At 36.5% G+C, this 12183-nt stretch overlaps 1 protein-coding gene across 3 annotated transcripts in view; it reads right to left on the bottom strand.

The window, feature by feature from the left end:
- Nucleotides 1-12183, bottom strand: part of mop (myopic) — a 310174-nt gene that overhangs the window by 52415 nt on the left and 245576 nt on the right. For all 3 annotated transcript variants that reach the window (XM_067151489.2, XM_067151488.2, XM_067151487.2), the window contains exon 17: nucleotides 3251-3555. In XM_067151489.2, the coding sequence (XP_067007590.2) occupies nucleotides 3251-3555 (305 nt within the window). The remainder of the gene's footprint in view (nucleotides 1-3250; nucleotides 3556-12183) is intronic.

Genomic DNA, 12183 nt, shown 5'->3' with positions numbered 1-12183 from the left:
ACTTATCTTCTCAGTTCAATGGGAACCCTGCAATGATAAAACCCAATATTAAAAGAAAAGCGAGAAAATTGATAAAGAAGCTGATTGAATCTAACTGTTGATACGGCTGACTCACCTCTACAGCAGTGTACTTCGCATGACGGCTACCGATTCACAATTAAGTATTTATTTATTTTCCACCTAGTCGATACAATGATTGCTTAAGGCAACTTTTAATGGTCAAAAGTGGTACATGTTTCGTATATTATCAACATCTTCAGCCACATAACACTGTTTAGATGAAAAATATATAAAATTGACAAAGTAATGCTTTAGATGAAGTGTCCTTAAAATTAACATGAGTGTGTGCTAGTATCTTGTGCTGTGTGACGAAGCGCTAGTGAAGGAGAAGTAGGGGCGGCAAAGGGGATGTTTCTAGAAACATGAACTTTTAGGAGAGGGTCCGGGGAGCGTTGTGGACGAAGACAATAGTACGCAAAGTTGTTACGTAGCATTCGGAACGCATTTGAATTTTCTGGAATTTTTAGCTTGTTAAGTAATAGAATCAAAACGTCAAACAGTTCCTTGGGTTTTTCCGAAATTTCATTCAGATTAAGGTTAGCGATATAGTATTGGTCTATATGTATTAGACATGCTTCAGTAATGTCAAGCTTCTGTCCCTTAGAAAGTATTTCCATGATCGAGGTCTTTATCTATGTCTGTGAACTTATGTTTGTACTCATGGATATGTTGACCTACCGCTGAGAATCTGTGATATTTTACAGCGTTAAGGTGTTCCTGATATCTGACGTTGAAGCTACGCCCTGTTTGCCCTATGTATCCGCTTGAACAGTCTTTACACTTGAATCTATATACCCCTGATTTAGAATATGGGTTGACTTTATTGACAACAGAAGCATTATGTAAAACTGTTGTACTTCTATTATCTGTCTTGAATGCGATCCTGATGTTACGCTTCTTGAAAATATTTGTAATTCTGTGCACATCTTTATTAAATGTGAAGGTTGCGATTTCCTTAGCTTCTGGTTTATTTTTCATCAGACTCGTTTGAGGGCGATATTTGAATTTGTTTAGTATTCGTTCTATGAAATTCTCTTTAAAACCGTTGGCTTTAGCCATAGCTCGAATGATGTTCAGTTCCTTGTCCAAGTTTTGTTTGGACATTGGTATGCTTAAAGCGCGATTCACCAAGCTGTTATAGGTCGCGCATTTGTGAGCTGAGGGGTGTATCGAACCATTTCGTATTGTGGCTACAGTTTGTGTGGGTTTTCTGTAAATACTAAAAGAAAATGAAGAGGCATGCCTATTGATCTTTAGGTCCAGATAATTAATGGATTTATCTATTTCGGATTCTAAAGTAAATTTTATATCCGTATCTATCGTGTTGAGATTACTAAGAGTCATAGATGCGTTGGTTATGCTTTCATCCAGGATAAACGCATCATCTACATACCTAGACCAAAATAGAACATTTTTGAATTTTTCATTATTAATTATTTGTGTGTCCTCCAAGAAATCCAAATAAATCTCCACCAAAATTCCTGAGGCCGGAGACCCCATTGCAAGGCCATTCTGTTTATAAATGATCTGGTCGAAAGTGAAATAGTTGTTATTGATCAGTAATTTTAAAATCGCCATGAATTCATCAATTTCAAGTTTGCTTAAGCGACTGTATTTTTTCGAATTCTTAGCTACAATGGGAAGCAATTTATTAGTTTTGATATTAGGGAACATATTTACTATATCAAAAGAATGTATTGTGTGGTGATCCTGTAATCAAAATTTAATTAATTCTTTAGTGAATTCTACGGAATTCTTTATGGCTTTATTTGCAGTGAATCTGTAATGTTGTTTTAAGAATTTTTGAATATACTGCGCTAATTTGTAAAGGGGGCTAGGTCTGTAATTGATAATTGGTCTAATGGGGACTCCGGCCTTGTGGATTTTTGGTAGAGCTTTAGCGGTAGGAAGACCGGGGTTCATGCTAATTCATTTCTGCTTCTCGTATTCGTTAAAGAGGAAAGAAGATGTCTTCAATGCTTGTTTCAATTGTTTCTGCAATGATTGAGTCGGGTCCTTTTTTATAATAGAGAAAGAGTCATCTTTAAAAAAGTCTTTTGTTTTTTGAATGTAATCAGCTTTGTGCATAATGACGGTTACGTTGCCTTTATCAGCTTTAGTGACTATAAGCTCTTCGTTTTTTATTTTCCTTTTAAGTTCAAGTATTTGTTTCCTATCCTTAAAGGACTTACAAGAATTCTCTTGTTACATATTAAGGATATTTAATATAGCATAATAGATGTTTAGGATTTAACCAATAAATATTCTGTTGTATGTAAATATGTATATGTATGAGTTAAGTATGACAATATTTTGTTTAATATTTAGATCGCCAAGTTTTTTTCACATTTTCTAAATCAGCTGATGATGGTGACATAATAGAGCACCGAAACATGTACTGTAATAAATAATGTTGTAAATATCATCCAACAACATTGTATTAGTATTGAAAAGGTGGAACCTGATAGACTTTAATTAATTGTGACGTTCATATTTGCATAAAGACCATGTGGACCTGGCGGAATGATATGAAATGTTTTTGCTTATGCGACTCTTTCGACGGAAGGAATTTTAGTTTATTTCATTATTTTTCAAAATGAGCCTTCCTAAATTAGGGTGCAGGGATTATTTGTTTAAATATGGTATTATTCAAACTGTGTTCTTGTGACGGCAGGCAACCAGAACAGTTTATTACAAATAGCAAGTGGAAAAAAAAAATAGGTTACCAAGGATTAGTTCTATTTGTTTCATTAGTTTTTATTTCCTGAAGAAAGTATTTAAGGAAGTATTGTATCTTTTATGTTCCAACTAGATTAACCATAAAGCCACAATTATATTTTAAAGGTAATTTAATTGTGACATCAGTTAAAATTTAACTAAGGAGTTGAATTTTGCCAGTGGTTTTACATGAAACAAAAACAAATTTTTATTAAAACAAGTCGTATAATAATTTTCAAAATATTGATGCTTTTTAGGAATATAATAACTTTAAAATGTGATATACCATATTTTTTGTTCTAAGAAATTGAACGACCAGAAAATTTATTGAACAGTTTTAGCAAAGCATTCTTCCCATAATCATGAGAGAAAATAGCAGCCATATTTAGTAAAGCAACTAAAGCAAGCATGCAAAAAATGCAGTGTTCAGTTTTCTAATAGCACAATACCTTCTAAATCAAGCCGGACTTACTTTTCATAAGAAGATCCTGCGCATAGTATAACACAGCTTGATATGCAAACTTCAGGTGTTCACGATCACGCAGAGAGCCTTTGCGATGAGCACTCATATTTGCAGTAGCAGTAACCAAATCCAGTATTCCACGGCTTGCTTGGATGTCTAAGATTGCAGCTGCCACAAGGCAGAAGAGCCCTGTTCTGCCAACACCAGAAAGGCAGTGTACAACCAACGGATGACTAGGAACCCTCTGTTGTCTATAGAAGTTCAAGGCCTCAGACACAAAGCTCAGGAATGGTCCAGGTGAAGCTGGAAAAGAACTGGCAAAATAAATTTTTAGTAAATAGCTTTTTAATTCAAAGGACATTGTGAATAAAGCGTCAATATTTAAGGTTTTTATGTAGGGTTTGTTGTTTGGATTTTTAGTCTGTACATGGGTTTGGTGCAGAGCTTCATGTCACTTAACTGTGTGCTTACCTGTTTATTTCTATGTCACTACTAACTACTGCATTTTGCATCTATTGTAATCTGTTTGCCAAATTTGTTCTTAGCCATATCCACCAACACATCTTAGTCAGAAAAGTACTCTCCTACAAGAGTACAAGAAAATTATGGATGGCATTAAAATGCAGTGGCATATACTGGGATCAAGACGCAGGCTACCACTAGACTTAGGTTACCCCTTTTTGATGGTTGGTTCAGTGAACGTCAAGCCTTAAGCGTTTTAAGCTGCAGCCAGTAGCCAACAGAGAAGCCTGCTGCATTGTCAAGGCTGCTTCACAAGCTAATAATCAACACCTGATCAGTGGAGATGGTAGCCTCAGGTTTAGCAAATTGAAGTCCGGCTTTGTGGCTAAATGGATAGAATGCTTGCCTTTGGTCCATTGGCCCCGGTTCAATTTTCAGAATCAACCCCCTTATACTGTTAATTCCCATGGCTTGGGGACGGGGTGTTTATGGCATTTTTGCCATTCATTTTATCCTCATTAGGTCACCACCAAGCCTACATAGATGCCATGCACTATTATTATTATTATTATTATTATTATTATTAAATAAAAATTTCTAATTTTACAGTGGTTGTACCCATCGTTTACTGGTTAATTAGCTTCCTTGGGGGATCAGTGGTGGTGTCCAACCCATGATCACAGGGTCGAATCCAACCAACAAAACAGAACACTAACCTGAAAGATTGCATTTCAATTTAGCAGATCTATCTATAAAAAGAAAACTATATTACCCCTATAACAGCAGACATTGTAGTGTCTTCCTTACAGGATGTAGTAGTAAATGGGAGTGAAATACCAGCACTTTGTTATCTATATAATTATGTCAGAAGTATGAGATGAAGTATATACGATGAGTAACGCATGGTTGATAGTTAGCAGTGGCGATCTGTAGGACCGAAGTCTAGCACACCTATCCCCCCCAATCCCCGCGCCTATCAGGCATACAGGAGCAAGCTGCATGTGGTAAGTCGAGGGAGAGGGACAAGAGTCTAGGCTGCAATATCAACCTCCGATGCCTTGCTCTAAGAAGCATGTGCGACGTTTTTTCTCATTGCTTTCAACTTTTGTAAATGGAACAATGTGTCAGATGCTTACATTATAATGTGCTTTAGATTTCCATCCTTCGCATTTGAGGTTTGGGCTTCAGTGATAGCCTTGGTAGCTCTCAGTATACGCCACTGTTAAAATGCAAATGCCATGGAGACATCACTGATGTTACCAGCAGGCTACACTTAGCCAGAAACAACCTAGTAGACAACAATTTCAGCCTGATTCAGGTCTGGAACCAAATATGGGTCTCCAGCACCCCACCAAAATGTCACAACCTGCCATGATTCATAGGTAAACCAAAGTGGTATTTTTCAATTTGCTTTATGTCGCAACGGACACAGATAGGTCTTATGGCAATGATGGGATGGAAAGGGCAAGGAGTGGGAAGGACTAACTGTGGCCTTAATAAACGTACAGTCCCCGCATTTGCCTGTGATGAAACCGGAAAACACAGCAAAACCAGAGCTGCTGAGAGTGGGGTTCGAACCCACTATCTTCTGAATACAAACTATATGGCCAAAACCCCACAGCCACTCGCTGAGTCCAGAGTGTTTTGACCCACCTTAAAAACAACCTGGGCAACCATCAACAGGATTTAAACTAGCCACGGTACATATAACAAGCTAGAGCATTAGTGGGGGGAAAATAATGTCTGCAGAGGGCAGTTCTGGAGCTCCAAGACCAACAGTCCAGTATGTGTGAACTATATAGAGTGAATAGTTTATCTCTGCATTTGCAGATAATTTAAATAGTTCCTTGGCCTTTTTTTGAAAAAAAAAAAACCCACAAATAAATAAATAAATAAATAAATAAATAAATAAATAAATAAATAAATAAATAAATAAATAAATAAATAAATAAATAAATAAATAAATAAACAAATAAATAAATAATAATGCCTTAATCTACCCCTACCATTCTTACCATCTACATATCTTTCAAAAAGTAAATGAACAAGTCCTGGGCATCTCACCTCTTGTTCAGATTTCATCAAGTTGTTCTATCAACAACTCTATTTAGTATCTCTTCGTTTGTGATCAGATCTACATGTCTCACCTTAGTATTCTTCAGTAACACCATATTTCAAAATTTATCATTTTTCTTTTATGAATGGGAAAAATGGGCTTTCATATAAGACTGTTTTGATGACTGATTCACAGATTCCTTTCAAATAATATATCATAGATAAGATTAGCAATATCCTGAGATATCATCATAATCATCATCTTAGTCTTCTTCTTCTCCTCATTTGCAGTTTATTGGGGCTGGCACTCAATATGGATTTAGCCTAGTTTTATGGCCGGGTGCCCTTCCTGACACCAACCCTATAAGGAGGATTTATTCACTATTGTGTTTTTCTATGATTAGTAGTGTGGTGTGTGTATATGAGAAGAAATGTATTAAGATGAACATGAACACCTAGTCCCTAAACCAGAGGAATTAGCCATACACAGCTAAAATCCTCAGCCCGACTGGAATTGAATCTGGGGCCCTGTGAACCAGTACACTGACCAATCAGCCAAGGAGCCAGACCTCAGAAAGCACAATATTATGAATATATTCAATCTTAATGTCACCATGGATAATTCTTTGAAATGTGTGCAAGACTATTCACCATGAGCTGGATCATTCATTTATTACTCCTGTAGATCTGTTTATGTTCACCAGACATGTAAGAAGATATCTTCAAATCCAAAGTAAGGATGAAAGGACCTGTGTCATGAAGACTGGTACTTAATGTAGGAAACCCTTTCATTCTGCAAGGAAAATATTAATTCTAAGATCTTGATGATAAAATTGAAATGTTGATGTTTAAAATATAATTACACATATCATCATCATCATCATCATCATCATCATCATCATCATTATCAGATTGTGGACTCTGTTTACCACTGATGTCAGATTCTGTAATTAACATCTCCTTGGCATTTACTGTATGTATTGAACATGACCTATTAAGCTGAAAGTTTATTTGAAATACAATGCAGTTGTGAAAACTAAATATTCATTTGAATTGGCCCACAGCAGGCTACAAGTGTGCACTCTACAGTTGTGTCAGTAGTATCAGACCTGTAGCTTAGAATCTTCCCAACTGAATAAATATAGCCTGGGCCAAAACTGGTATACAGCATCTGATGTGAAATCAGAAGGCTGTGGATTTGGTTCCCACCAGTGTTTGGTTGGACATTTTTTATCTGTACTTAACATCTCTTTAGTATGTACAGTTTGTCCTCAACACGACCCAATAAACTGAAAGCTTATTTGAAGTATGTCGTCCTCGTCATCATTATGGATTATTCTCTTGATTAAAAGTATACATACAGTTATCAGAGTGGAAAGTTGACAATCCCCAGTTTCAGAAGGCCTTCAATACAAATGGCTTGCTGATGATGCTTGTTGTTTTAAGGGGCCTAACATCGAAGGTTCATCCTCAAAAACGTCCACCTGATGCTCCGTTATTTGTTATAGGTTATGATATTATGATATTAATTACACCTAATCTCATTTGTTTTGAGAGTGTATCATTGTTTCATTTCTAAATGGTACAACATGTGAAAAAATGTTTCTGCCAGATTTCAACAAAATGTTTTAATGTTAAAACTACAAAAATGTTAAGACAATTAGATTGTGTAATGTAGTTATACCTAGACCAACTAACAGACATCACATTTTTTAATATTAGAATAAGTTTTCATTTCAAGCTCAACAAATAGTCACATTATATCTTAATTATACGACGTAATATATAAAGAAATATATTTAATAAGGTTTCTTAAAGATTGTTATTAATAAGTTTGTTAAAGACAAATCATATATACAAATTCTAGATCAATGTTACCAATCAACCTTGTAAAGACATTATGGCTGAAGATGTTCAGAAAATGAATGAAACATGTTCCATGTTATAATAATTAGGCAATAAAATAAGGATGAGATCCTACTTTTGCATTGCTTGTTAAGTATTGAATGAGTGGTAAAATAAGTTTTAATATTTTCCTTTTAAAAGTTTACCTGCCAGGCAAGTTTTGGAGGTGAACATAATTAGCTTTATTTTTGATGACATACTACTTAAATTAGCTTGGTATGCTGATGAAAGCATGATACCGTAACAGTGATCAGTATTGTTATTGCAGGAATTTAAACATGGATGCTTCCCTTGAGTTGCAACGGTCACACCAGCCTCTCGCATCTACAGCATTGGGGACACACAGTATATGTCAAGTTTTCAAGAAGGAACTTCACAAGCATACAAAATCAAAATCTATTTGGAAATCATCTCAAATGGGCTTTAATTTTCCAATTTTAATTTTTCAGTTTTCAGACACCGGGTATAAGTTATTATATATCTTCATCCCCCCTCCCAAGCGTTCTTGTAGCGTAATGGCTAAGGTGCTCGCTTCGTACTATGAGGTTCGTAGATTCGAGTCCTCATTATGCTGAATATTTATATTTTCATGATTAGCTGTTGTATTTATCTGCATGCCTCTTTTCATTACGTTCTTTTGTTAATAAATTTCACTGAAATCTTTCATCAGAATATTACGTCTATTAGGAAAATGCTTTATATGTGTGCTACTTACAGAAAGTGATGTTTTGATTAATTCCAATCATCACTTATCTGCATTTAGGACTGTCAACCACGTGACAGATTCCCTATGAATTGTTTACCTAGTCTTCTCGTAAATTACTTCAAAGAATTTGGAAATCTGTCGAACATTTCCTTTGATAAACAATTCCATTCCCGAATTCCTCTTCCCATGAATGATGTTTACCCCAATTTGTCCTTATCTTCCAACTTTATCTTCATAAACTTAAACATTAGAAAGGAATTCATTATCAATAAATGGAAGCATGTGGAACTAAACGAGGTCACAGAGCTAGTTACAAATAGAGGATTGTGGAAGTACTTAATTCATACAAGACTGCGAATAGAATGTTCGAAGGCAGTAAGTTCATAAGGAAGATGTGTGTAAATACTTATATTAAGAATGTATTGCAGTCAAATGGCAATAATAATGATGATGATGATGATGATGATGATGATAATAATAATAATAATAATAATATGGAAAAGAATTAGGGCAGATCATTCTTTACTGTAGTCAATTAGAGATCTTTCTCAGCAGACTGAGAAGTGATAACATTCACAGAGGTTATTGCAAAGTTAGCATACACATAGTTGTGTTGGTTCATAGAAACGAGTTGTTTTACATAATTTGTGATGGAAACCATGGACTGAGAGGCAATTCGTTGTTTGGTTCTGTCCATTTCCTGTTCATCATGGCATCAGTTGTATAGAAATCAGGCCAAATGCTGGCCTTCTTTATTCTTCTGTTCTGGAGCAGCTCTGTTTCTGAAGATGTGGATGATAGCTGTAGTTTGAACCTTAGGTTTTCTATGAAGAAAGTCTCCCAGGCTAGTTCATATACTATATACTAACGGAGTTGTTTTAAAGACTCCTAACATTTTAAGATATCTTGCTTTTATTTCTTCAATTGCAGAGAGAAGGTTAACTTTTAGGTGATCCTGTATCAGTTCTATTCAATATGTTAGATCAGGCATTATCTTAAAGAAAAAAAGAAACATGGCAGTTTGGTAGCGACAGTTTTTTACGGCTGCAGAGGCTCTGAAAGAATTTCCTGTGGTTTGTAGGATCGTACCTAAATATTTAAAACTATTTACTAATCTTGATTTCTACTGAATTTTCTAAAAATCATAGTCACTGTCTTGTTGGTGTTGATGGTTGGTTGGTTTTCCTCTGACCAAGCCGCTAGCCTGTCTACGGAGGCTTGTAATTCATCCTTGTTGGTTGACCTTATGAGTATATCATCTGCATATATCTGTATATACGTTTATGGAAGCATGTAAAAAAGAGTTAAGAACAACGGCAGGAAACAAAAATTAATTAAAAAGAGAAAAAGAACCTGCATACCTTCTATTTTGGAGTGAGTATCTTGATCATTCTACTGGGAGGATACTTGCTGAAATGGTGCCTAACAGTACATGACAACTTATAACTGGCATAAGAAAATTGAAACATTAAAATATTGAGATTTTAAACCTGGCCTTTCCAACTCGAGCACTTAGTGATGGGGCGTACCAGCGCAGCATTCAGCAGCACGGTTCCCCTTCTTCCCCACCTACTCCACGCAGGACATTATATTTTACATCAAGAACAATTATGTGCAAAAAACCTTTTGCAACTTTAAATCTGTTATGGATACAGTGTCAAAATGTGTACATTTCTGCAGAAAGCAAGGTTTGAACCATCGGCAGTTAAAAGAATTTTTAAAAGATCTGGAGGCAGAACGTAGCAACATCTCCTTTTATTGCATTGTGTGCTGGTTAAGTTGCGCGAAAGTGCCAGCAACTTTCTTTGCAATAATTGAAGAAATTGCTCTGTTCGTGGATATGAAAGGTTCTCCAGAACCAGCTCTGCGGAATAAACAACGGGTAACCTTCCTCGCTTTCTTGGCGGATATAACGTCTTATTTGAATGATTTAAATATTTCACTGCAAGGGAAACACATTGATTAGCAGTATGTGTGATAGAATCAAGGCTTTCAAAATGCAGAGTTTGTTACTGAAAAGTCGGCTTGAAGCTGGAAACTTTTACAATTTTACTTTATTAAAATCGTTGCATTTTTCTACTTACGAAAATCTTAGAGACTATCAGATGTCGTTACAAACTTTGCAACATGAATTCAATGCCAAATCCAAAGAAATGAATGATATGGCACCTCAACTTCAAATATTTATGACCCCATTTTCAGCGGGTCCTGAAAAATCACCATCACATTTCCAAACAGGGCTGATGAAACTACAGTGCAACGCAATCCTAAAGGACAAGTACTACCACTACAATGGTGATTTAATTTTCTTTTACAAAGGTGTTCATCCACAAGAATTTCCCACACTTCATGCACTGGCCTTAAAGTTTACGTCAATATTCGGTACAACCTATGCATGCGAACAGATGTTTTCATTTCTGAATTTACATAAATGTAGAACTAGGACTTCTCTTTTTGCTAGTTGCTTTACATCGCACCGACACAGATACGTCTTATGGTGACGGTGGGACAGGAAAGGGTTAGTAGTGGGAAGGAAACGTCAGTGACCTTAATTAAGGTACAGCCCCAGCATTTGCCTGGTGCGACAATGGGAAACCACGGAAAACCATTTTCAGGGCTGCCGACAGTGGGGTTCGAACCTACTATCTCCCGAATACTGGATACTGGCCGCACTTAAGAGACTGCAGCTATCGAGCTCGGTAGGACTTCTCTGTCTGATATTGTCTTAAAGGCTGTGCTTAGAATTTCTACTGCCAAATCGATTGTACCCAATATTGGTAAATTAGTTGCCGCAAAACGATGTCAACAATCAACTTAAATGCTAAAAGTACATTAAGGCAAACGCAATGTATGTACAGAATAACTTGTTTGTTTATGTATTCACAGAATTGTCATAAATAATATTGTTTTCGTAAGCTGCGCGCTGACTTGATGACCTGTGATTCTGCCTTTGCCACTTCCCCTCCTTCTCCCACCACCTCGCCAGGGCTACATCACAGTGCCGGGGCCGGCCGGGGCCATGGGAGCACCTCAGTTGGAAACTTTTCTTTTAAACCCAATTAGGTACTGATTTTGAACCACATAGATTAACCTCATGATAGCTTGACATAAATCGTTGTCGACAACTGTACAGACTCCCTTATTAGGCTTGTTTCTGATAACAGATACAAACACTGGAAAATAAAGACAATAGAAACATTTAACGATAGATAGGACCTCAGTCGAAAGCGAGAAGTCTCTGAAAATCAGTCTAGCCAACCCGTATGTTGGTATCGAGCTCCAGGGTAGCTACCTGGTGCTTATGCGGAGGTGGTAGCACGCAAGCTAAATTACCAGCTGATTTACACTGTCGGGTAGTTAACCTTCCGCATAGCTGCCATCTAGTTTACCAACAGATAGTTGAACCAGCCCACAGTTGTACAGTTTGTCGTTCAATGTTTATGCTGTATTCCTAAGTAAGTTTTAAGATAGCCCTACAGTATTTCTGTGGGTACAGGTAGTAGTCAATAGAGTATTTTATTTAATACATCAAAATAATTAATTTTGTTTCCTATGCGTAACCTAATGAAATGAGCATAATTAGATGTATTTACTTAGCATATGGCATTTATACAGGTGTTTCTAAATTCCCATTACAGAATTTGAGGACTTGCAGTGGGGACCACGACGGTTAAATTTAACATAGGAACTTGTGTCCGGAAACGTACCATCTTCCTGCTGTCCGCACAAAAACTATCACAGCACACAATCACAACTCCCCCCATTTTCGGCTGTCTGTCCAACTCCTGTTGCTTGTCACCTGGGTCCAATTACA

This window comes from Anabrus simplex, chromosome 7 (genome assembly GCF_040414725.1).
Source record: "Anabrus simplex isolate iqAnaSimp1 chromosome 7, ASM4041472v1, whole genome shotgun sequence".
NCBI classification, from domain to species: Eukaryota; Metazoa; Arthropoda; class Insecta; order Orthoptera; family Tettigoniidae; genus Anabrus; species Anabrus simplex.
This window is presented reverse-complemented; position numbering and strand designations above follow the sequence as displayed.